The 27,601-nt window shown below is 41.2% G+C and overlaps 1 protein-coding gene across 1 annotated transcript; it reads left to right on the plus strand.

The window, feature by feature from the left end:
- The first annotated feature begins 5,618 nt into the window (after positions 1 to 5,618).
- Positions 5,619 to 27,596, plus strand: LOC121544444 (4-galactosyl-N-acetylglucosaminide 3-alpha-L-fucosyltransferase 9). Its single transcript, XM_041854379.1, has 3 exons — positions 5,619 to 5,983; positions 25,074 to 25,278; positions 26,195 to 27,596. Exon 3 carries the CDS (start codon positions 26,203 to 26,205, stop codon positions 27,289 to 27,291), a length of 1,089 nt encoding a protein of 362 aa, XP_041710313.1. The 5' UTR covers positions 5,619 to 5,983; positions 25,074 to 25,278; positions 26,195 to 26,202; the 3' UTR covers positions 27,292 to 27,596.
- The last annotated feature ends 5 nt before the right edge of the window (positions 27,597 to 27,601 follow it).

Raw genomic sequence — 27,601 nt, forward strand, 5'->3', positions numbered from 1 at the left:
TAACTCTGACCTAATACTAAAACTATGAATTTCAAGGACTTGGGATACTGGCAGAACAGCACACCCCAATGGACAACAAGACAACATCAAACTGCCTCAGATTGCCTTCCACGTGACTCAGCTGGAGAGCCCAGGGGTCACCCTGCCTTGGAGGAATGTACATTTGGGATCCAGAAGCTGGAGAACAGGATGCCCCTGGTGCGCGTCCAATATGGCACCTATTCACCATGTAGAGCCCTACTACCATAGGGTTCTGGTCAAAAGTAGTGTACTACATAGGGAATAGGGTGCCATTTGGGACACAACCCTGCCATATTGGACGTGCACCAGCGGTCTGAGAGGAGAGGCCCTAATTGTAAATCAGGCTGAGAGCCGCTCCTCCCTAAGAGGGTTTCTGGACTTAAGGACGGAGGAATAACGGGACAGACTGACTCTCTCAGGGCTCTGGGAAACACGAGGCACGTGCACTTTAGTAATGGGCAAGGACAGCAGTAGTTGGGGCGGATGTGGTGTGTGTGTGTGTGTGTGTGTGTGTGTGTGTGTGTGTGTGTGTGTGTGTGTGTGTGTGTGTGTCAGAATCATGGTGATAGTGTAGTGGACTTTATCAAGGAATTTATATTACGAAACTATCTCCATCCTTGATATAATTTTATTTCACAACCTTCGACTACACTGAGCTATCATTGTACTTTTCAGCTGTTTTAGTTATGTTCAGTTTTGTTCATTTGAAAATAAATCTCCGTCGGCGCCATCTTTACTGTACTTAAGTACAGTAACAAAGTATTTCTACTAAGTTACTTTACACAACCAGGCATATTTGTTGTAAACGAGAGGTAGCTAATTTAGGAAACTTTGCGGTATTTTGTTTTTTTATGTATTATTTTTTTACATTATTAGCTCAGGAAATAGTTTGTGTCAATACCTACAACCGGGAAGAACTATTGGATATCAGAGCGGCGATAACTCACCAAAACTAAGAGCATTACATCCAGGAATACGACTTCCCCGAAGCAGATCCTTTGTTCGCTCTCCCCAGAGCAATTAAACTGATTCCAGAGGCCAACCCAAAACATTGCCGGCAGAGGAGAGGCTTAGTAGACGCGTACAACACCCACCACTTCCGAGTATATTACTCGCTAATGTTCAGTCTTTGGATAGCAAAATTGATGATCTCAGGGCAATAAATTCTTTCCAGAGAGACATCAGGGCCCGTAACATACTTTGTTTCACGGAAACATGGCTTTCTAGGGATACTCTGTCGGAATCGGTCCAGCCAGAGGGATTCTCAATTCATCGCGCAGATAGGAATAAATATCTCTCCGGGAAGCAGAAGGGCGGAGGTGTGTGTTTCATGATTAACGACTTATGGTGTAATTGTAGTAACATACAGGAACTCAAGTCCTTTTGTTCACCAGACCTAGAATACCTCACAATCAAATGCCGACCGTATTATCTCCCAAGAGAATGTTACTCCATTATAGCCACGGCCGTTTATATCCCCCCTCAAGCCAATACCAAGACGGCCACTGTTATTCAAACTTCCGCGATACTTTCGGCAAATCTGACCACGACTTAATTTTGCTTCTCCCTTCCTATAGACAGAAACCCAAACAGGAAGTACCGCGCTAAGGACTATTCAATGCTGGTCTGACCAATTGGAATCCACACTTCAGGATTGTTTTGATCACACGGACTGGGATATGTTCCGCGTAGCTTGCGAAAATAATTTAGATGAATACACCAATACAGTAACTGAGTTAATTAGGAAGTGTACAGGAGATGTCGTACCCACTGTGACTATTAAAACCTACCCTAACCAGAAACCGTGGATAGATGGCAGCATTCGCACGAAACTGAAAACGCAAACCACTGCATGTAACCATGGCAAGGTGACTAGGAATATAGCAGAATACAAACAGTCTAGTTATTCACTCCGAAGGCAAGCAAACAAGCAAAACATCAGTATAGACAAAAAATGGAGTCGCAATTCAACGGCTCAGATACGAGACGTATGTGGCAGGGTCTACAGACAATGATGGACTACAAAAGGAAAACCAGCCTCGTCGCCGAGACCCGACGTCTTGCTTCCGGACAATCTAAACACCTTCTTCGCTTGCTTTGAGGATAACACAGTGCCACCGACGTGGCCCGCTACCAAGGACTGTGGGCTCTCCTTCTCCGTGGCCGACGTGAGTAAAACATTTAAACGTGTTAACCCTCGCAAGGCTGCCGGCCCAGACGTCATCCCTAGCCGCATCCTCAGAGTATGCGCAGACCAGCTGGCTGGTGTGTTTATGGACATATTCAATCTCTCCCTTTCCCAGTCTGCTGTCCCCACATGCATCAAGATGGCCACCATTCCTGTACCCAAGAAAGCAAAGGTAACTGAACTAAATGACTATCGCACAGTAGCACTCACCTCTGTCACCATGAAGTGCTTTGAGAGACTAGTCAAGGATCATATCACCTCTACCTTACCTACCACCCTAGACCCACTTCAATTTGTATGCACTCACTAACTGTAAGTCGCTCTGGATAAGAGCGTCTGCTAAATGACTTAAATGTAAATGTAATTAAAACTTGTTTTTCAACCACTTCACACATTTCTTGTTAACAAACTATCGTTTTGGCAAGTCGGTTAGGACATTTACTTTGTGCATGACACAAGTCATTTTTCCAACAATTGTTTAGAGACAGATTACTTCACTTATAATTCACCGTATCACAATTCCAGTGTGTCAGAAGTTTACATACACTAAGTTGAATGTGTCTTTAAACAGCTTGGAAAATCCCAGAAAATGATGTCATGGCTTTAGAAGCTTCTGATAGGCTAATTGACATCATTTGAGTCAATTGGAGGTGTACCTGTGGATGTATTTCAAGGCCTACCTTCAAACTCAGTGCCTCATTGATTGACATCATGGGAAAATCAAAATAAATCAGCCAAGACCTCTGGTCTGATGAAACAAAAATAGAACTGTTTAGCCATAATGACCATCGTTATGTTTGGAGGAAAAAGGGGGATGCTTGCAAGCCGAAGAACACCATCCCAACCGTGAAGCACGGGGGTGGCAGCATCATGCTGTGGGGGTGCTTTGCTGCAGGAGGGACTGGTGCACTTCACAAAATAGATGGCATCATGAGGAAGGAAAATGATGTGGATATATTGAAGCAACATCTCAAGACATCAGTCAGGAAGTTAAATCTTGGTCGCAAATGGGTCTTCCAAATGGACAATGACCCCAAGCATACTTCCGAAGTTGTGGCAAAATGGCTTAAGGACAACAAAGTAAAGGTATTGGAGTGGCCATCACAAAGCCCTGACCTCAATCCTATAGAAAATGTGTGGGCAGAACTGAAAAAGCGTGTGCGAGCAAGGAGGCCTACAAACCTGACTCAGTTACACCAGCTCTGTCAGGAGGAATGGGCCAAAATTCACCCAACTTATTGTGGGAAGCTTGTGGAAGGCTACCCGAAAAGTTTGACCCAAGTTAAACCATTTAAAGGCAACGCTACCAAATACTAATTGAGTGAATGTAAACTTCTGACCCACTGGGGATGTGATGAAAGAAATAAAAGCTGAAAGAAATAATTCTCTCTACTATTATTCTTACATTTCACATTCTTAAAATAAAGTGGTGATCCTAACTGACCTAAGACAGGGAATTTTTACTAGGATTAAATGTCAGGAATTGTGAAAAACTGAGTTTACATGTATTTGGCTAAGGTGTATGTAAAGTTCCGACTTCAACTGTAGGTATTCCTCTTGTCCAGATGGGATAGGGCAGTGTGCAGTGTGATGGCGATTGCATCGTCTGTGGATCTATTGGGGCGGTAAGCAGACAACAACCTATTGTTCATTCTGAGTCTGGGGCCAGGTTATATTGACACCATTATTAGGCCTTGGAATTTCCAGAATACATGCAACCGCATTAACGGGAAGTGCTATGAAAAGGCATTGCATGCAGCCCTAGAAGCAGGTGCTGATATTATCTCTATAACATCATTTAATGAATGGCATGAGGGAACCCAGATTGAGATGGCAATTCCAAAAACAAGCCAGACTGTGTACCTAGACTACTTACCCAGCAAGCCTGTTGTCTATTTAGAGATAACTCGCAAATGGGCAGCAATATTTAGCAGTGAAAGGAAGAGATGGCCAGAATGAGGGCCTAACATTGTTTAATCTGACCAGAAATGTACTTCACACATATTGCATTAATCAGGCAGCTATAAACAGTATAGATTGTAGAATTTGACAACAGTAGTGTGACAGAAACCTATGTTCCCTTTTTTATCCTGTGTGGTAATATTAACAGATTAACAAATAAAAAGGCAACCTTATGTACAGAAGTATATAATTATGTGGTGTTTCTCCTGCTTTATATGATTATGATGATTTGCACTTTAATGCATAACTGTTTACTTAAATTATATTTGGACAGTTGCCTACCCAGGGCCTACCCTGAATAAACCCCTTCCTGACTAAAAAACACTTTTAATGGAGAATTGAATATGCTTTTCAGTCCGTGGAATGCCTAACCTGTGTCTGTGCAAACCACCACGATTTGACAGTTCCTATGTCATTGCATTATATACTTACTTTTCGATCACATCACTATTTAACAGGACACTGAGAATATTTAATAATTTGAATGTACCCCATAAATCAAACTGTCAAATACATACCAATGACTAAGCAGCTTAAAGCTAGAGTCCTTAATTGAAACAATGACAAAGTGGTCGACCCGCCTCTGTTTTGGTAAAAAGCTGAGGGATAGGCCTGGAGAAATCTAGTGCTATGGATGCAAGGACTGACTATCCATTATACCAACATTATACAGTTTATTTACATTTACATTGTTTACAAACAAGCTTATATTTTTGGTTCTGATGGGGTACAACAGTTGAACTAAGTTCATGAGGCAAGTTCTACGTTTTTAAGAATCAGTGGGTATATATCATTAATTTATAAGTCCATAAATAGATGTATCAACTAAGGATTCTAGCTTGAAGTTTCTGTTAATATCTATGAACATACCCTATAAATCAACATTGAGAACATCTATGCTACTCTTATGTGATGTGTTATTTCAGGGTTATTGTTCCTTCTCCTCTATAAGCTTTCTTTAAATGTAGGAAATGCAACAAAAGGGGCAAACATTGTCATTAAAATTATCAACCTGGGATACATCCTATTTGAATCAGCCTCAAATTAATCTCAGGTGATGTACACTGTAGACTACTGTATCTCCAAGACAATTTAGATAGAGGATTAGCCTATTCAAAATTGTCTACCAAATAAAGCACGAATCTTGTCAAATGTGTGAATGTGGGCTTAGATATAGGCAATGCCTATGTTGTAATTTTAAACATTTACTTGGAAAACCACATCACCTGCGAAGAAATAGACTAATTGTATGGGCAGCGGCAATATTGCGCAATCATTCCTAATTCAGATTGGGAACGCATGAATCACATCCAATTTAATCAATATCCTAATGCATTTTTAGCATGCACGCCCGACTAGAATCGATGCTAGGCTACCTACATTCGGTTTTGCGAATCCGCTTTCAGCCTTCAGCTGCATTATCGGTAAATAGGGGCAAGGTGGCGCATGGGCAGCCAGTGGGGAATTATTCCACATCGCATCACGTGCCTTACATTGCGTCCTTATATTAAAGAAACGTTGCATTTGCTCATATTTAGTGAATTAAGAATTTCCTAACAGTCATTTTCGAATTCTGGTAACCTTGGCAGTCAGGTCGAATTAGACGGGTATTTATATAGACCTCCATTGCGAGATCGTGGAAACTGTATGTGTTTCGGCTCACATGAATCCTGGCCAATTCCTGCAAATATTGCCACCAGAGCAAATGTGTATTTACATCCTTAACGTTTTCGGCATGTAGGATGGTATGAGGGAACGACCCGGCAAGCCAATGGGAATATATGTATATTTTAATACACGCTTGTCGAGATGGTGAGTAAAATTGATTTTTCTCCGCTACATGCATGAACAGTGGTACCTGGTTTCGCAAGACAAGCTGTGCTAACTCATAAAAAATAAAACATCAAGAAAAAACTCAACGAAATGGGTATATCTCTTCATCGTCCAAGTCACAATTTTGGCTTAAAAGGATGCATTGAGAAAATTACACATTTATATTAAGGTCATCGACGTTATATACATTTTCCTTCGATGTGCCTCTTGATTCACGAGGATAATGAGTAGCCAATGTTTACACGCCTGTTAGTATTCTCAAAGATGCTTATGGCCAACAGTGATATGAACCTGTGTTGGTGCGTAAAAGGGCGTTTGTTAACCAGAGAGAATAGGTAGCCTATCGAATAGGGCTACATTTAAATAATTGCTTTTATTTTAAACAATGAAACACAATGCTGCATCATGACGATTGACACTCATTGCAAGTGTGTGTAGGCTACATAAGGTTTTTAAATGACCTTCAGTTGCACTGGCTAAAAATCCATTCTCACTTTGGATACTGCTCTTATACCAGCTTCTGCCAGTGTAGCCTATAAACCAAACGAGAAATGGGTAGGGAAATTATTCTAATAGCCAGCCTGCAAATGGACCTGTTTTATTCCGCCCTCTGATCAATTCAATAGCCTGCACAAGACCATTGCATGCACCCCACTAAAGAATTTACCTACCTATGATTTTATTCTGCACTGTTTTAACTCAAACAGTGCAGAATAAGCTCATGTAACCCAATATTTCAAGCTCTGATATTGCTAAAATGTCGAATGCAAGTAGTCAATAGTCTTCCCTACATACAGAAGCGAACAACATTAGGATATCTTAAAGCATTTTGGAAATATAGACCAGTAAACACACACATACAATAGGCGGAAATATCAACTATGAATAGTTATGATGACTTAAGTCTTTGGTAGCTGTTCAATCGACAACTTTCCAAGTCAAATTTGTTCTCAATCAATGCTGTATGGTCCTGCCTGACAAAAATACATACAGTAACTCATGTTTTGGATGTTGTGGCTATTGTAATCTGCTCAACGGAAAACAACCCTAAACTCAAAAAGGGCAGAATAATCCCTGGCTGGAGGGGGGTGGGCCACATAAACTCATGTAACCCAATATTGCTCAAATTTGGATTACAAGTAGTCAGCTGTCTACGTACACAAACAAACAGCATTAGGATATCTAAATGAATCTTGGAAATATAGACCTGTAAACACACAGACACAATAGTTCAATAGACAACTTTGCTCTCATTCAGTGCTGTATGGCCCTGCCTGACAGAAATGCATAGAGGTACACATTTTTTGATGTTGTGGCTCTAAAGAAAAACAAGTGGGCTCAGACATCGAAATTAAAATTTTTGGGGTCCAAGGTTCCTTAATGGATTTTGGATCTTTAGCCCCTAGTCTTGCAATTAAATCAAAGGGACAATCACAGATTATCTTTATATTTTCCCACAAATCCAATATGGCTTCCAAAATAAAATAAAATATGGCTGCCTTAATAACATTTGATGCAGGTTACCTGTAAATTATGAATTTTGTAAATGATGCATTTTTTTGGAATTGTGTGCAACTCTCATGCCTACAAGGACAGTTTGGTGTGAATCAATTTTATTCTGAATCCAATATGGCCAACATGATTACATTCACACCCCTTGACCTTTTCCACATTTTGTTGTGTTACAAAGTGGAATTAAACAGGATTTAATTGTCATTTTTTGTCAACGATCTACACAAAATAATAGTGGAAGAAAAATTCTAACTTTCTTTTAGTTAATGGACATTAAAACAATTATATTTGGGTTAGAGAAGTATTCAACCACCTTAGTCAATACATGTTAGAATCATATTTGGCAGCAATTACAGCTAAGTCTTTATGGGTAAGTCTAAGAGCTTTACAAACCTGGATTGTACAATATTTACCAATTATTATTTTAAATAATCTTCAAGCTCTTTCAAGTTGGTTGTTGATCATTGCTAGTCAACCATTTTCAAGTTTTGCCATAGATTTTCAAACCAGGTTTAAGTCGAAACTATAACTAGGCCACTCAGGAATATTCAATGTCGTAACATGATGCAGACACCACTATTCTTGAAAATATGAAGAGTGGTACTCCGTAATGTGTTGTGTTGGATTTAGCCCAAACACAATGCTTTGTATTCAGGACAGAAAATTAATTTGGTTGCCACATTTTATGCAGATTACTTTAGTGCCTTATTAGGTACCATTGGAAAACCTCCCTGGTCTTTGTCGTTGAATATGTGCTTGAAATTCACTACTCGACTGAGGGACCTTACAGATAATTGTATATGTGGTGTACAGAGATGGGGTAGTCATTAACAAATCATTTTAAGAACCATTATTGCACACAGAGTTAGTCCATGCAACTTATTATCTGACTTGCTAAGCACATTTTTACTCCTGAAGTTATTTAGGCTTGCCATAACAAAGAGGTTGAATACTTAATACTCAAGACAGTTCAGCTTTTCATTTTGTATTAATTTATAACATTTCTAAAAACATAATTCCACTTTGACATTGTGGGGTATTATGTGTAGATCAGTCACAGAAAATCTAAATGGAATCCATTTCCACAAAATGTGGAAAAAGTGTGAATACAGTGGGGGGAAAAAGTATTTAGTCAGCCACCAATTGTGCATGTTCTCCCACTTAAAAAGATGAGAGGCCTGTAATTTTCATCATAGGTACACGTCAACTATGACAGACAAAATGAGGAAAAAAATTTTATGAATTTATTTGCAAATTATGGTGGAAAATAAGTATTTGGTCAATAACAAAAGTTTCTCAATACTTTGTTATATACCCTTTGTGGGCAATGACACAGGTCAAACATTTTCTGTAAGTCTTCACAAGGTTTTCACACACTGTTGCTGGTATTTTGGCCCATTCCTCCATGCAGATCTCCTCTAGAGCAGTGATGTTTAGGGCTGTCGCTGGGCAACACGGACTTTCAACTCCCTCCAAAGATTTTCTATGGGGTTGAGATCTGGAGACTGGCTAGGCCACTCCAGGACCTTGAAATGCTTCTTACGAAGCCACTCCTTCGTTGCCCAGGCGGTGTGTTTGGGATCATTGTCATGCTGAAAGACCCAGCCACGTTTCAGCTTCAATGCCCTTGCTGATGGAAGGAGGTTTTCACTCAAAATCTCACGATACATGGCCCCATTCATTCTTTCCTTTACACGGATCAGTCGTCCTGGTCCCTTTGCAGAAAAACAGCCCCAAAGCATGATGTTTCCACCCCCATGCTTCACAGTAGGTATGGTGTTCTTTGGATGCAACTCAGCATTCTTTGTCCTCCAAACACGACGAGTTGAGTTTTTACCAAAAAGTTATATTTTGGTTTCATCTGACCATATGACATTCTCCCAATCCTCTTCTGGATCATCTAAATGCACTCTAGCAAACTTCAGACGGGCCTGGACATGTACTGGCTTAAGCAGGGGGACACGTCTTGCACTGCAGGATTTGAGTCCCTGGCGGCGTAGTGTGTTACTGATGGTAGGCTTTGTTACTTTGGTCCCAGCTCTCTGCAGGTCATTCACTAGGTCCCCCCGTGTGGTTCTGGGATTTTTGCTCACCGTTCTTGTGATCATTTTGACCCCACGGGGTGAGATCTTGCGTGGAGCCCCAGATCGAGGGAGATTATCAGTGGTCTTGTATGTCTTCCATTTCCTAATAATTGCTCCCACAGTTGATTTCTTCAAACCAAGCTGCTTACCTATTGCAGATTCAGTCTTCCCCAGCCTGGTGCAGGTCTACAATTTTGTTTCTGGTGTCCGTTTGACAGCTCTTTGGTCTTGGCCATAGTGGAGTTTGGAGTGTGACTGTTTGAGGTTGTGGACAGGTGTCTTTTATACTGATAACAAGTTCAAACCGGTGCCATTAATACAGGTAACGAGTGGAGGACAGAGGAGCCTCTTAAAGAAGAAGTTACAGGTCTGTGAGAGCCAGAAATCTTGCTTGTTTGTAGGTGACCAAATACTTATTTTCCACCATAATTTGCAAATAAATTCATTAAAAATCCTACAATGTGATTTTCTGGATTTTTTTCCCCTCAATTTGTCTGTCATAGTTGACGTGTACCTATGATACAAATTACAGACCTCTACATGCTTTGAAGTAGGAAAACCTGCAAAATCGGCAGTGTATCAAATATTTGTTCTCCCCACTGTATATGTGCTTTCTTGAGTAGGGGGACCTTGCGGGCGCTGCAGGATTTCAGTCCTTCATGGCGTAGTGTGTTACCAATTGTTTTCTTGGTGACTATGGTCCCAGCTGCCTTGAGATCATTGACAAGATCCTCCCTTGTAGTTCTGGGCTGATTCCTCACCGTTCTCATGATCATTGCAACTCCACGAGGTGAGATCTTGCATGGAGCCCCAGGCCGAGGGAGATTGACAGTTATTTTGTATTTCTTCCATTTGCGAATAATTGCACCAACTGTTGTCACCTTCTCACCAAGCTGCTTGGCGATGGTCTTGTAGCCCATTCCAGCCTTGTGTAGGTCTACAATCTTGTCCCTGACTTCCTTGGAGAGCTCTTTGATCTTGGCCATGGTGGAGAGTTTGGAATCGGATTTATTGATTGCTTCTGTGGACAGGTGTCTCTTATACAGGTAACAAACTGAGATTAGGAGCAGTCCCTTTAAGAGTGTGCTCCTAATCCCAGCCTGTTACCTGTATAAAAGACACCTGGGAGCAAGAAATCTTTCTGATTGAGAGGGGGTCAAATACTTATTTCCCTCATTAAAATGCAAATCAATTTATACATTTTTTTACATCAGTTTTTCTGGATTTTTTTGTTGTTATTCTGTCTCTCACTGTTAAAACAAACCTACCATTAAAATTATAGACTGATAATTTCTTTGTCAGTGGGCAAACGTACAAAATCAGCAGGGGATCAAATACTTTTTTCCCTCACTGTATGAGGACAATGAATGCCAAAAATGTCCAGACTGCATTTTGGCTGTTGAATGGCCTCCTGAGATGTGGCAGTCCAGTTCCATGATGTCTCTGCCTCTGCCTGAGGGGATGACTGATGGAGGAATGGGCCTATCATGGACAGTTCTGGAAGATTTAGGATGGCATTGACATTGGAGAGGTGTCATGTTGCTATGACATGTGAAGGCCCAATAAGTTGATGGAATTTCTTGTCAATGAGTGTCAGGTTGTGTTGGTTCATTGTAGTCTACACTAGAGAATGTCCGAACCGATATATCTGGCCGATATTGGCCTTTTCCAGTCTATCGGCTATCGTCCCTTCTCTAGTGGCTTTGCCGATAGTCCCTCTACATAGCAAAACTGCTGCTATGCCCGCCGCTACTCACCGCCTGAGCCACGAGCACTGCACAATGCAGGAATGTCTAGCTGGGAAATTCAGCAGCAGCAAGCCACAAGCTAGCTCATTCTCCAACAGAAAGGTGCAGTATTGAGAAATTGATGAATTGACACGGTGACCAAAATTGAACTCCTGTTGCAAATATTAGTTTAGTTAATTCACTAATAGTAAGCCTTGTCGACATGCCCGGACATGCATGCAATAAGCAAGCTAGCTAGCTAAGCAGATAGATATGTGACCTGTTAGCAAAGATTACAATAACTAACCCTTTACATCTGTGGTGTTAGCTAGCTATATTAGCTACTATGCTAGCTAGCTGGCTAGATAAACATGGTGCTAAGATATCAGATACGTAGCTAGCTAAGGTTAGGTGGTTATCCTTTTTAAAATGCACCATTTTCGGCAACGAGCCATCTGACTAGCTATTTACTGGTGTGCTGATCTGACCAGCAGCAGTCAGATTAGATTGTCGTAATAGGGAAAGAAGGAAGTGTTTTAAAATGCCTAAATAAAGGTTGGAAATAGGCTTAGCTACATATGAATTTTCCTGCATGTTTATGGACCAAGAAAGCTGTAGATCAGCGCACGTGTGTGCGTTCTCACTTCTCAAACTATGGGCAGATTTGAGACATTCAGACAGAACGTGCATAATCATTACATCTTTTTTCCAACCCTTGCTCTCCTTGTTAGATATTATGCACATTTATGGCTTGGTAGAAAATGTAATCGTCATTGAGCTAGTTCTCATAGTAGCAGTAAATAGCAGCAAGTGATATTTAAGCGATGGAGAGAGATATGAGGAGATGTGAATGGGAGCAGAGTTAGCCTCGCTCTATCCAATCGTAGCAGTAGGATCAAGTTACAACCCTCCCATTTATTGACAGATAGCTGAACTGGCCAATTGAGTTGTTTATAATTTCGTCCTGGCATAAATGTGCATAATATCTAATAAGAGGAGCGAGGTTAGGAAATAAAGATTAAACGACGATGTATGAATGACTCAAATATGCCCATAGTTTGAGAAGTAAGAATGCACACGCTGTGATGGGTGATTTGAAGGAGTCAGGTGCAGGAGGGTAAATCACAGAATGCATAGTTTATTCCGGAATACAGAGTTACGCAGAATAGCGTCAAACAGTCCAGGCGCACTGGAACAAAACAGGCACACAGGGAAAATATACCCCGGCAATACAAAATACAGAGGGGAGAACAAGTATTTGATACACTGCCGATTTTGCAGGTTTTCCTACTTACAAAGCATGTAGAGGTCTGTATTTTTATCATAGGTACACTTCAACTGTGAGAGACGGAATCTAAAACAAAAATCCAGAAAATCACATTGTATAATTTTTAAGTAATTAATTTGCATTTTATTGCATGACATAAGTATTTGATACATCAGAAAAGCAGAACTTAATATTTGATACAGAAACCTTTGTTTGCAATTACAGAGATCATACGTTTCCTGTAGGTCTTGACCAGGTTTGCACACACTGCAGCAGGGATTTTGGCCCACTCCTCCATACAGACCTTCTCCAGATCCTTCAGGTTTCGGGGCTGTCGCTGGGCAATACGGACTTTCAGCTCCCTCCAAAGATTTTCTATTGAATTCAGGTCTGGAGACTGGCTAGGCCACTCCAGGACCTTGAGATGCTTCTTACGGAGCCACTCCTTAGTTGCCCTGGCTGTGTGTTTCGGGTCTTTGTCATGCTGGAAGACCCAGCCACGACCCATCTTCAATGCTCTTACTGAGAGAAGGAGGTTGCTGGCCAAGATCTCGCGATACATGGCCCCATCCATCCTCCCCTCAATACAGTGCAGTCGTCCTTTCCCCTTTGCAGAAAAGCATCCCCAAAGAATGATGTTTCCACCTCCATGCTTCACGGTTGGGATGGTGTTCTTGGGGTTGTACTCATCCTTCTTCTTCCTCCAAACACGGCGAGTGGAGTTTAGACCAAAAAGCTCTATTTTTGTCTCATCAGACCACATGACCTTCTCCCATTCCTCCTCTGGATCATCCAGATGGTCATTGGAAAACTTCAGACGGGCCTGGACATGCGCTGGCTTGAGCAGGGGGACCTTGCGTGCGCTATAGGATTTTAATCCATGACGGCGTAGTGTGTTACTAATGGTTTTCTTTGAGACTGTGGTCCCAGCTCTCTTCAGGTCATTGACCAGGTCCTGCCGTGTAGTTCTGGGCTGATCCCTCACTTTCCTCATGATCATTGATGCCCCACGAGGTGAGATCTTGCATGGAGCCCCAGACTGAGGGTGATTGACCGTCATCTTGAACTTCTTCCATTTTCTAATAAATGCACCAACAGTTGTTGCCTTCTCACCAAGCTGCTTGCCTATTGTCCTGTAGCCCATCCCAGCCTTGTGCAGTTCTACAATTGTATCCCTGATGTCCTTACACAGCTCTCTGGTCTTGGCCATTGTGGAGAGGTTGGAGTCTGTTTGATTGAGTGTGTGGACAGGTGTCTTTTATACAGGTAACGAGTTCAAACAGGTGCAGTTAATACAGGTAATGAGTGGAGAACAGGAGGGCTTCTTAAAGAAAAACTAACAGGTCTGTGAGAGCCAGAATTCTTACTGGTTGGTAGGTGATCAAATACTTATGTCATGCAATAAAATGCAAATTCATTACTTAAAAATGATACAATGTGATTTTCTTGATTTTTGTTTTAGATTCCGTCTCTCACAGTTGAAGTGTACATATGACAAAGCATGTAGAGGTCTGTCATTTTTATAAGTAGGAAAACCTGCAAAATCGTCAGTGTATCAAATACTTGTTCTCCCCACTGTACATGGAGCTCAACCGAGCGACACTCTCCTCACAGTAAACAATCACCCACAAGGACAAGGGGGCAGAGGGAACACTTATACACATACTAATGAGGGTATATGAACCAGGTGTGTGTAATAGACAAGCCAAAACAAATGGAATGATGAGATGTGATGCGGCAGTGGCTAGAAGGCCGGTGACGACGAAAGCCGAAGCCTGCCCGAACAAGGAGAGGAGGCAGCTTCGGAGAAATTCATGACACGTGTGCTTATCTACAGCTTTCTTGGTCCTTTCTTGGTCCATAAACATGCAGGAAGATTGCGTCCTGACAGCTGAAAATAAAAATGTGTCCCTATCAAAAAATACTTGTTTCATAAGCATCCGTGATCACAAATCATGACATTACGTAGTACCCATTTGTATATTAATATAGACACAGCTGTTATTTTGAGATGTCCTTCCTTACAGGCGTGACATGCTGGAGTGATGCTTCTATGCAAATGGTTGATTCTCATGAAACCAGTTTTAAAATGTCTGTAGCAAATTGAGTTACAAAAACCATGATGCATCTGCAAAAATCAAGTATCATTCTGAGGACTAAGATGTCTAGTTTTTGGCAAAGTGTCTTATTTTATGTACATTTTACATTTGCGCCCAGATTAAATTCTCTGGTCATTTTATAAAAAAAAATCTAATTTATTTGAATAAAACACAAAATATGTTGCTGTAATTTGTCCATAAATCATAACATTATTATACTAGTTGAAGTTTACATGAAACTCCACTGAGTATACCAAACATTAGGAACACCTTCCTAATATTGAGTTGCATCTTTAGCCCTCAGAACAGCCTCAATTCGTCGGGGCATGGACTCTACAAGGTGTTGAAAGCATTCAACAGGGATTTGGCCCTTGTTGACTCCAATGCTTCCCACAGTTGTGTCAAGTTGGCTGAATGTCCTTTGGGTGGTGGACCATTCTTGATACACACGGGAAACTGTTGAGCATGAACAACCCAGCAGCGTTTCAGTTCTTGACACAAACCAGTGCGCCTGGCACCAACTACCATACCCCGTTCAAATGCACTTAAATATTTTGTCTTGCCCATTCGCCCTCAATGGCACACATACACAATCCATGTCTCAGTTGTCTCAAGTCTTAAAAATCCTTCTTTAACCTGTCTCCTCCGCTTCATCTACACTGATTTAAAGTGGATTTAACAAGTGAGATCAATAAGGGATCATAGCTTTCACCAAATAAAGTTTTATTCACCCATGATGCATCATCTAGAGTAGTAGTCCGTAGATGAGCAAGTTAAGTAAAAGTATTTGCTTATATGCCTTCAGAATGAGGTTCTTATTCTCAAACACCCCCTTTACCTCACTTGGCCTTCTATTACGGAAAGTAGCTCAAATTAGGAAAATTGTATAATTTCATTTGAAATATTCATATTTTCAGTGTTATGTTTAACTCAGGCCTTTTCATTAAGAGGGCAATGTAAAAATAAAATAATGATTTGTTTATTACATTTTTGGACTTTGAAAACTGTTACGGTTAAATAACATCTGATTTAAAAAAATAAAAATAAATAGATAAGTACAGATCCTAATCTCAGTGATTCAAGACCAAATTGTGTTTTTTTGTTTTGGACAGTTTGTGAGAATGACCCAAATGTTGTTGATCAGTAAGTTAATATAAGTCCCAACTGGAAGGCTAACAGATTGTTTGTCATCTGTAGCACCATAGACTCCACATGCACACACTCCTATTGAAGCATTTCGCTACACCCACAATAACATCTGCTAAATATGTGTATGCGACCAATAACATTTGATTTGAATATGCATTCACCTGTATTGTGAGTAGGCCTATGCCATCTTAATTTACCCAGTTTATCAAGAGATTTACCATTCAAATACAATTATTACCATTGTTGTTATGCAGTTAGTTGGAAAAAACTAAGTTACATTTATTGTTTGATTTAAAAATGAATGCATTAATGCATACATGACTGTCGATGGTAAAAATGCCCATCTGACGGTAGTGGGAATTTATCGCCCGCCCTCTGCCTCATAAGTTTACAGCCAAAGGGATATTTGCCAATGAGTTCAGTGACCATTGTCCCGTTGCCTGTATAAGAGATGTTAAACTACCTAAATCTCGCTCACACATTATTACAAAGAGACATTTCAGGAATTTAATTAGCATTCTTTTTTGTCTGAGCTGGGGTTGAGTGACTGGGGGGTTGTTTACATTTACATTTTAGTCATTTAGCAGACGCTCTTATCCAGAGCGACTTACAGTTGGTGAATACATATTTTTTTATACTGGCCCCCCGTGGGAAACGAACCCACAACCCTGGCGTTGCAAACGCCATGCTCTATCAACTGAGCTACATCCCTGCCGGCCATTCCCTCCCCTACCCTGGACGACGCTGGGCCAATTGTGCGCCGCCCATGAGTCTCCCGGTCGCGGCCGGCTGCGACAGAGCCTGGATTCGAACCAGGATCTCTAGTGGCACAGTTAGCACTGCAGTGCCTTAGACCACTGCGCCACTCAGGAGTACAGGAGGTTGTGTCAACTATCACTGACTCGGATCAGGCCCTTAATTGTTTTATTTCCCTGTTTAGCTCTATTGCAGATAAACATGTGCCGTACAAAAAATGAAGGGTAAAATACAGATGTAATTGATGAATTGTCTAACAATTTACAGAAAATAAATGTTGTTTGAGCTAAGGCTAGACGGACTGATTCTACATCTGATTGGCAGTCCTTCAGACATTTGAGAAATACAATACTATCCCTGGTTAAAAAAGCTAAATCAACATATTTCTTGAATTGTGTATCAGAGAGTGGTGGTAATCTAGCATACTTCTGGAAAGTGGTCAAACAGCTGGCCACCTGTTTGAAAGGATAATGTCTGAAAATTAATCTCATCCCACTAGAGGGAGTCCTTTAGTCACCTCCGAACAGATTGTAGAGAATGATGCACTAACAGACTCACATACTTTATTTTAATTTCAACCCTTTGAAACCCTATGATGTACTAAGTGCCTTGCTAAAGATTGATATAAAAAAGAAAACGGGCTGATTCACTTGATCCCTTCTTACTGCAGCTCTCTGCCGTACTTATTGCAGAACCACTGACCTATATTTTTAAATTGACAATTGTTTCTGGTGTTATCCCTAAGATCTGGAAAGTGGCACGTCCTCCCCCTACATAAAGGAGGAGATCCTTCTGACTTACATAACAACCGTCCAATTTCCAAATTATCTTGCATTTCCAAAGTTTTAGAATCCCTGACGAACTTTCAGCTAAGAACTTTTCTAACTTCTCACTGTATTCCTCATGGTTTTAGACCTGGACATAGCACAGTTTCAGCTGCTTAGTTCATAAAAATCATTGTGCTTCCTTATTAATAGACCTTTCCAAGGCCTTCGATACCATTGACCATCACATTCTTTTTCAAGGTTGACTGAAATAGGCCTGGATCAGGCTTCTTGCAAGTGGTTTGACAATGATCTGTCAGACAAGACTCAATGTGTGATCTCTGATGGTGTTAAGTCTAGTTTCCTGGACATTACAAAATGTGTACTGCAGGGGTCGGAACTGGGACCTGTACTTTTTATTATTTACAGTGGGGAAAAAAAGTATTTAGTCAGTCACCAATTGTGCAAGTTCTCCCACTTAAAAAGATGAGAGGCCTGTAATTTTCATCATAGGTACACGTCAACTATGACAGACAAAAGGAGGAAAAAAATTCCAGAAAATCACATTGTAGGACTTTTAATGAATTTATTTGCAAATTATGGTGGAAAATAAGTATTTGGTCAATAATAAAAGTTTCTCAATACTTTGTTATATACCCTTTGTTGGCAATGACACAGGTCAAATGTTTTCTGTAAGTCTTCAGAAGGTTTTCACACACTGTTGCTGGTATTTTGGCCCATTCCTCCATGCAGATCTCATCTAGAGCAGTGATGTTTTAGGGCTGTCGCTGGGCAACACGGACTTTCAACTCCCTCCAAAGATTTTCTATGGGGTTGAGATCTGGAGACTGGCTAGGCCACTCCAGGACCTTGAAATGCTTCTTACGAAGCCACTCCTTCGTTGCCCGGGCGGTGTGTTTGGGATCATTGTCATGCTGAAAGACCCAGCCACGTTTCATCTTCAATGCCCTTGCTGATGGAAGGAGGTTTTCACTCAAAATCTCACGATACATGGCCCCATTCATTCTTTCCTTTACACGGATCAGTTGTCCTGGTCCCTTTGCAAAAAAACAGCCCCAAAGCATGATGTTTCCACCCCCATGCTTCACAGTAGGTATGGTGTTCTTTGGATGCAACTCAGCATTCTTTGTCCTCCAAACACGACGAGTTGAGTTTTTACCAAAAAGTTATATTTTGGTTTCATCTGACCATATGACATTCTCCCAATCCTCTTCTGGATCATCCAAATGCACTCTAGCAAACTTCAGACGGGCCTGGACATGTACTGGCTTAAGCAGGGGGACACGTCTTGCACTGCAGGATTTGAGTCCCTGGCGGCGTAGTGTGTTACTGATGGTAGGCTTTGTAACTTTGGTCCCAGCTCTCTGCAGGTCATTCACTAGGTCCCCCCCGTGTGGTTCTGGGATTTTTGCTCACCGTTCTTGTGATCATTTTGACCCCCACGGGGGTGAGATCTTGCGTGGAGCCCCAGATCGAGGGAGATTATCAGTGGTCTTGTATGTCTTCCATTTCCTAATAATTGCTCCCACAGTTGATTTCTTCAAACCAAGCTGCTTACCTATTGCAGATTCAGTCTTCCCAGCCTGGTGCAGGTCTACAATTTTGTTTCTGGTGTCCTTTGACAGCTCTTTGGTCTTGGCCATAGTGGAGTTTGGAGTGTAACTGTTTGAGGTTGTGGACAGGTGTCTTTTATACTGATAACAAGTTCAAACAGGTGCCATTAATACAGGTAACGAGTGGAGGACAGAGGAGCCTCTTAAAGAAGAAGTTACAGGTCTGTGAGAGACAGAAATCTTGCTTGTTTGTAGGTGACCAAATACTTATTTTCCACCATAATTTGCAAACAAATTCATTAAAAATCCTACAATGTGATTTTCTGGAAAAAAAATTCTCAATTTGTCTGTCATAGTTGACGTGTACCTATGATGAAAATGACAGGCCTCTCTCATCTTTTTAAGTGGGAGAACTTGCACAATTGGTGGCTGACTAAATACTTTTTTTTCCCCACTGTATATAAATAACATTGGTCTATCTGTTAAAACTTGTAATATTCATCTGTATGCAGACGACACTGTTATGTATGCCATTGCCTCAACAGTTGACCAGGCTATGTCAGAGCTGCAATCTGACCTTGTTACCTTACAGAAAGCCGTGGTTAGTTTAAAGCTTTTACTTAATGCGGGCAAGACTACATAAATGTTGTTTTTTAGTTCTCGCAAGAATGTTTCAGATGGACTACATATTTATTCATTGGATGGTTCTCTCATTGATCGGGTTCCCGCCTACAAATATCTAGGCATTTGGATTGACAAAGATGTAATGTTTTTAAAACATACGGATGAGCTAGTTAAAAAGCAAAGATTTAAAGTGGGTTCTTTTTTAGAAATAGATCTTGCCTCTCCCTAAATAGCAGGAAGCAGATTGTAGAGTCAACTTTCCTGCCAGTTCTTGATTATGGTGACACCATTTACCAGATTGCAGCAGCCATGACTCTTAAACCTTTGAATGCCATCTACCATAGCGCCATTTGTTATGTCACTGGTGACAGTTTTAATACTCACCACTAAATCCTGTATCAAAAGGTTGGCTGGTCCCGTAGATCAATTCATTACTCCCTTTTTGTTTACAAAGCCCTTCTACACAAGTTTCCAACTTACCTAACTTCATAGCTAACGTATAAAAGAATGAGCTACCAAACCTGCTCGCAGGATTGGTTAACTCTTGAGGTCCATCTGGTCTTGACCAATTTAGGTTAATACTTCTTTAGTTTAATACTCCCCTCCCCCATTGTTGGAATAACCTACACAATTCCTGATTACCTGGTGCCGCTAGGGCAGTTTAGGACTGGTAAATTAATTAATTGAGGGTTGTAGGTGTTTTGATTGATTGTAGTGGTTTCTTTGTTGAAATTGTGGTGTTGAGATTGTGCCTTGTGGTTATTTGTATTCTTAATTATAATGTAAATTGTTCTTCCTGTTCTGACAATGTTTGTACTCAGGGCACCATTGGGAATGAGACCCTGGTCTCAATTGGGCTACCCTGAATACATAAAGGTTAATGAATAAATTATCCGCTTGTCATGTGTGGTTGCATCCTCCCCATACATAATAACTGTCACCAAGTCAACATATACGGCAACTCCAGGGCAGACAGACAGGATTGTGGACATGATTGTCTGGAAGAAGCAATATGCCGGCTCAACCCAAACAGGATAAGAGTGAACATCCCATATGTGCATCACAAATAGGGCTGGGCGATATGGCCTAAAACTCATCTCTTGATTTTTTTCAAACTTATGGGCGATTCACAGTATACAGTACCAGTCAAAAGTTTGGACACACCTACTCATTCCAGGGTTTTTCTTTATTTTTACTATTGTCTACATTGTAGAATAATAGTGAAGACATCAAAACTATGAAATAACACATATGGAATCATGTAGTAACCAAAAAAGTGTTAAACAAATCAAACTATATTTTATATTTGAGATTCTTCAAAGTAGCCACCCATGCACACTCTTGGCATTCTCTTAACCAGCTTCATGAGGTAGTCACCTGAAATGCATTTCAATGAACAGGTGTGCCTTCTTAAAAGTTAATTTGGGGAATTTATTTTGTTCTTAATGCGTTTGAGCCAATCAGTTGTGTTGTGACAAGGTAGGGTTGGTATACAGAAGATAGCCCTATTTGGTAAAAGACCAAGTCCAAATTATGGCATGAACAGCTCAAATAAGCAAAGAGAAATGACAGTCCACCATTACTTTAAGACATGAAGGTCAGTCAATCCGGAAAATGTCAAGAACATTGAAAGATTCTTCAAGTGTAGTCACAAAAACCATCAAGCGCTATGATGAAACTTGCTCTCATGACGACCGCCACATGAAAGGAAGACCCAGAGTTACCTCTGCTGCAGACGATAAGTTCATTAGTTACCAGCCTCAGAAATCGGCAATTAACTGCACCTCAGATTGCAGCCCAAATAAATGCTTCACAGAGTTCAAGTAACAGACATCTCAACATCAACTGTTCAGTGGAGACTGCATGAATCAGGCCTTCATAGTCAAATTGCTGCAAAGAAACCACTACTAAAGGACACCAATGAAAAGAAGAAACTAGCTTAGTCCAAGAAGCACGAGCAATAGACATTAGACTGGTGAAAATCTGTCCTTTTGGTCTGATGAGTCCAAATTTGAGATTTTTGGTTCCAACCACCGTGTCTTTGTGAGACACAGAGTAGGTGAACGGATGATCTCTGCATGTATGGTTCCCACTGTGAAGCATGGAGGAGGAGTTGTAATGGTGCTTTGCTGGTGACACTGTCAGTTATTTTATTTAGAATTCAAGGCACAGTTAACCAGCATTGGTACCACAGCATTCTGCAGTGATACGCCATCCCATCAGGTTTGCGCTTAGTGGGACTATCATTTGTTTTTCAACAGGACATTGACCCAACACACCTCCAGGCTGTGTAAGGGCTATTTGACCAAGAAGAAGAGTGATGGAGTGCTGCATCAGATGACATGGCCTCCACACCTCAACCAAATTGAGAATGTTTGGGATGAGTCGTACCGGAGAGTGAAGGAAAAGCAGCCAACAAGTCCTCAGCATATGTGGGAACTCCTTCAATACTGTTGGAAAAGCATTCCAGGTGAAGGTGGTTGAGAGAATGCCAAGAGTGTGCAAAGCTGTCATCAAGGCAAAGGGTGACTACTTTGAAGAATCTCAAATATATTTTGATTTGTTCAACACTTTTTTGGTTACTACATGATTCCATAATAGTAAAAATTAAGAAAAACCCTTGAATGAGTAGGTGTTCTAAAACTTTTGACCAGTAGTGTAGGTCCTGGATGGCAGGAAGCTTGGCCCCAGTTATGTACTGGGCCGTACGCACTACCCTTTGTAGCGCCTTACGGTCGGATGCTGAGCAATTACCATACCAGGCAGTGATGCAACCAGTCAGGATGCTCTCGATGGTGCAGCTGTATAACTTTTTGAGGATCTGGGAACCCATGCCAAATCTGTTCAGTCTCCTGAGTGGGAAAAGGTGTTGTTGTGCCCTCTTTACAACGGTCTTGGTGTGTTTGGACCATGATAGTTTGTTGGTGATGCTCCACTACAGCCCCGTCGATGTGAATGGGGGCGTGTTCGGCCCTCTTTTTCCTGTAATCCACAATCATCTCCTTTGTCTTGCTCACGTTGAGGGAGAGGTTGTTGTCCTGGCACTAAACTGCCAGGTCTCTGACCTCCTCCCTATAGGCTGTCTCATCGTTGTCGGTGATCAGGAAGTCCAGGATCCAGTTGCAGAGGGAGGTGTTTAGTCCCAGGGTATTTAGCTTAGTGATGAGCTTTGTGGGCACTATGGTGTTGAATGCTAAGCTGTAGTCAATGAACAGCATTCTCACATAGGTGTTCCTTTTGTCCAGGTGGGAAAGGGAAGTGTGGAGTGCGATTTGAGATTGCGTTATCTGTCGATCTGTTGGGGCAGTGTGCGAATTGAAGTGTGTCTAGGGTTTCCGGGATGATGGTGTTGATGTGAGCCATGACCAGCCTTTCAAAGCGTTTCATGGCTACCGACGTGAGTGCTACAGGGCGGTAGTAATTTAGGCAGGTTACTTTCGCTTTCTTGGGCACAGGGACTATGGTGGTCTGCTTGAAACATGTAGGTATTACAGACTCGGTCAGGGAGAGGTTGAAAAGACACTTGCCAGTTGGTCTGTGCATGCTCTGAGTACACGTGCTGGTATTCCGTCTGAATGTTGACCTGTTTAAAGGTTTTGCTCACATCGGCTACAGAGAGCGTGATCATACAGTCTTCTGGAACAGCTGGTGCTTTTATGCATGCTTCAGTGTTGCTTGCCTCGACGCGAGCATAAAAGGCATTTAGCTCCTCTGGTAGGCTCATGTCACTGTGCAACTCGCGGCTGGCAGTCCTGTATTTCAGCCCCTTTTCAGGTGTCCCTACTTTTCTTTCTACAAAAAAAATGTATTTTTGTTAGCAACACGCATCAATCGCCAAATGTCATTACACTTTCTGGTATTCTGTAACAGATCTCTCTTTCCATTCATCAAATGGCATGAGTGCACTGTTTGGATGCTTGAGTTATTTAGGGTGAAATACAATATAGTGGACGAACATGCGCAGGTAGCCTACTTTTGGAAGTGATTTGTTTGACAATAAGATAAAAACATCACCAATTCATACCAAATGAAAAGGTAATACAAAATGATTACCTTTAAAAGACCTCTTTACTATTAGGCCCATCAACATTTTCTAGGAGGTCTCGTGGAAAAAAATAGGCCACAGAATGTCACTGTATAGTCTGCACTCTGGCTTGGAGCATCATGTGTCCACTTTACTCTCAGCCTTAAGATAGCAGCATTCTCATTTGCGTGTGATTGATGTGTGTGACATGTCACATTAAGATATAAATACTCTTTTTTTCTGACAGTGATTTGTTTCATGTGTAGTGGAGGAGTAGGTGCTTCATTGAACTACCAGTATGTGTGTGTGATGAGTATCCTTGTCTGAGACCTGAAGAATTGTGTTAGCTCCCAGAACCTATACCTAGGCTTTAAGTCAATAGGCTAATGCTGTCTTGTGTCACTGATAGTAATCAAGTTCAGTATCAGGCCAGTCACACATGTAAAGTAATATAACCAAGTAATTTCAGTGATGCAAGTCTATAACCTTATTTAATTCTTAGAAGTCTAAGTCGTTGGGGGGGGGGTCTAAGCTGACATATGAAATCGTTTTAAGGTGGTCATACTATGGATCATTTAGCTATTTGATTTGGAATTTTAGGACCCCTTCAGGTACTACTATAGGCCAAAGAAACACATTGAATAACACATTCATAAATGGCACAAAAAAAGACAGTAAAAAAAGAAACAAGGTTTTTAAGTGTTTGTCCTATATCTAGGAGATATAAGAAAGGTCAGGAAATATATATATATATATATATATATATATATATATATATATATATATATATATATTTTATTTATTTTTTACACATATTTAATCAACCCCTTTTTGGGTAGGTACAAAACTACCCAAAAAGTTAGAACAAATTCTTATTTACCATGACGGTCTACCTCGGCCAAACCCAGATGACGCTGGGCCAATTGTGATACCGCCTGGAATCGAACCAGGGTCTGTAGTGATGCCTCTTGCACTGAGATGCAGTGCCTTAGACCGCTGCGCCACTCGGGAGCCCATAATCTTTAACCGGTACCGGATACCTTCAGACGAGTCCCGTGACGTAGAACAAAACCGAGACCACCATCGTGTTCTTGAGAATTTCCCCTTTCCATAGAGTGGTAACATTAGTGGACGCATCCAATGCAAAAAAACATATCTCTAGCTTAAACTGACGGATTTTGATAGGGATTTTTTTATTACCTGTGTGTCAATCAACTCTAGGGGGATAAAGGGGCAATCTGCGATTGCTACAAATGCAAGCTTGTTTTACTCCATTGTTTGTAAATTATGTAATTGTAAATAAACACTGTATAGCCTCAACATGGTTAAAACTATAATTATGATCTCATGGATGGTCAGTCCTCACATCCATAGCTCCGTTTATGAATTTCTCCAGCTCCATCCCAAAAACAGTAGCGGGGTATTGTTTGAACTGCAGATTGTCTCTTTAACAAACTATTGTAACCTCACTTATTCTCTCTTTCCTAAGGAGACATCAATGAGATGACCTGGGAACTCAAAATCAGACCAAATTCACTAGACGACTAAGGACCTTATTCCAACTGTGTGCAGCAACACTTCATTCAAACGCAGAGAAGAGCAATCTCATTGCTGAGCCAATGTGGAAGCTGCACCTTCAGAATGGCATGACTTATTTCCTTGCCTGGATTTCAGCACACAGTCAGATCTACCAGGTGTGGAATAGTTATTTTTTGATTTGATGTAACTCATAGTAAAATGATATAATGCATATTCAATGTTACCTTACCTTTTTAGATTGAAGAATTATAGGTAACACTTTATTAGGATAGTCTGTAGAGCATCTACAGATGGACTATCATTAACATGTCAACAAACTATTTACTAACCCTAACCCTTATCCAAACCTTAACCTAAACCTTATTCTAACCGTAACCTTAGCAAGCACTTGCTTATCAACTGATAGTTTGTTGATAGTATGACCAGCTGTAGAACATCTACAGATGGAAAATCCGGATTATAATTATAGGATTGCAATGTATACCAGGGAGAGACTATGCATTTTTACCAATCGCAAACGAGCCCAAGCATCTCACACTGTACGTTAAAGCTTCCACGTCTTGCAGTCTTTATTCAATCCACACTACACAACGTGGTGCAAGTTGACTTTCAGGATTTGCCCTGTACCTTTCGTACCATAGTTTGTTTATATCTATTGGTTATTGCAGATTGTTGAAAGGCGCATTTGATCTACCTTGGCCAGCAGAGTTTCACGTTTGGAGGGATTCTTTCGGTCCCTAGTTGCAAACTCCACCTACTCGGCGAGCGAATCTAGTGTGCCTGTTCACAAATTGCCTCGTCACACTTCTCACACTGCACGAGCCATGACAAAAATATTTGCCAAACTATAAATTGAATGGCTGGCCCTCTCATACTGTGAGGCAAGGATGCCACGAGATATCCCATTTACAAACAATCTTGAAAATGTGTCATCAGGCCTCTAGGCAAAATTTTAGCCGATTTCGCAGTCTTCCCTTTTATTCACTGGAAAGAGTAACTTTGATTAAATTATAAGGAATATACTGATTTGAGTTTAATGTAATTTCTTCTTTTTTTTACATATCTTTATAGGACAGAGTATGCCATCTGCATCTTTCCACAGAATTCTGCGACCCTTTCTACTTGGCACCTTTCTACTGGGCTGTTTTGTGACTTTGTTTTTGATGTACTTTAAACCGTCAACTAGCTGGCTATCAGGTCCTGTAGAGTCAACAGCATCCACTATCCAAGTTAAAAACCTCTTCTCTACCAAGGGTGACAAAAACCTTACCACAGTACTTGTCTGGCTCTGGCCCTTTGGACAGACCTATGACCTGGGTATCTGCAGCTCTCTGTTCAACATTGAGGGCTGTTTCATCACAGCAGATCGGAACCTATATAATAAGTCAGATGGGGTCGTCATACATCACAGGGATATCTGTACTGATCTCTCCAACCTGCCCCCCCTTCAGCGTCCCTCCTTCCAAAAGTGGATATGGATGAACCTAGAGTCACCATCCCACTCCTCTCAGCTGCCCGGAATTGAAAACTTGTTCAATTTAACTCTGAACTATCGTCAGGATGCTGACATCGAAGTGCCTTACGGGTCGATTGTGACGGCCCAAGGGGATGAGGATTTCGTGCCACCGAGCAAAAGCAAGTTGATCTGCTGGATTGTCAGCAACTGGAACCAGGATCACGTGCGAGTGAAGTACTACAACGAGCTCTACAAATATATTGAGGTTCATGCTTATGGACAAGCCTTTGGAGAGTACATTGCAGATCAAGAATACTTTCCTACCATCGCCAGTTGTAAATTCTACTTGGCGTTTGAGAACTCAATTCACAAAGACTACATCACAGAGAAACTGTATAACCCACTCTCTGTAGGGACGGTGCCTGTGGTTTTAGGCCCACCAAGACCAAACTATGAGAACTTTGTCCAGGGGGGAGCCTTTATCCATGTGGATGACTTCACCTCACCCAAAGAGCTGGCTGATTATCTCCTGCTCTTGGACAAGAATGAGGAAATGTATCTCAGATACTTTGAGTGGCGACGGCACTTTAAGGTGAAAAAGGCATACTTCTGGGCCGAACACACATGCCTCGCTTGTGATTATCTCAGAAGGCACAAGGAGTACAAGGCATTCAATAACCTTGATAAATGGTATTGGGGTGGAATGCCTTAAAGGGCCATGAAATTGTTGTTTTGCAGTTGGAGGCATTGCTTTAAAATATATTCAGTCATTATGTATGCGCCAACATGTTTTTCTCATTGTTTACTGGGGCCCAAATTAGCCATTCTCTTTTTTATTTTGTTGCCAGACAGATTTTCTCAGCCTTACTTTGCCTTTTGCATTTTAATTAAATCATGATTTATGTTGTCATTTGCAATGTATTTAATTTTTGTTAAATAAAATCTCAGTTTTCTACAGTACATGACCAAAGGTATGTGGACACCGGCTCGTCGAACATCTCATTGTTGGTCCCCCATTTGCT

This window comes from Coregonus clupeaformis, chromosome 29, assembly GCF_020615455.1.
Source record: "Coregonus clupeaformis isolate EN_2021a chromosome 29, ASM2061545v1, whole genome shotgun sequence".
NCBI classification, from domain to species: domain Eukaryota; kingdom Metazoa; phylum Chordata; class Actinopteri; order Salmoniformes; family Salmonidae; genus Coregonus; species Coregonus clupeaformis.

Bases quoted from the DNA above. Each gene is read 5' to 3' on its own strand.
- LOC121544444 (XM_041854379.1), top strand. From the start codon at position 26,203: ATGCCATCTGCATCTTTCCACAGAATTCTGCGACCCTTTCTACTTGGC.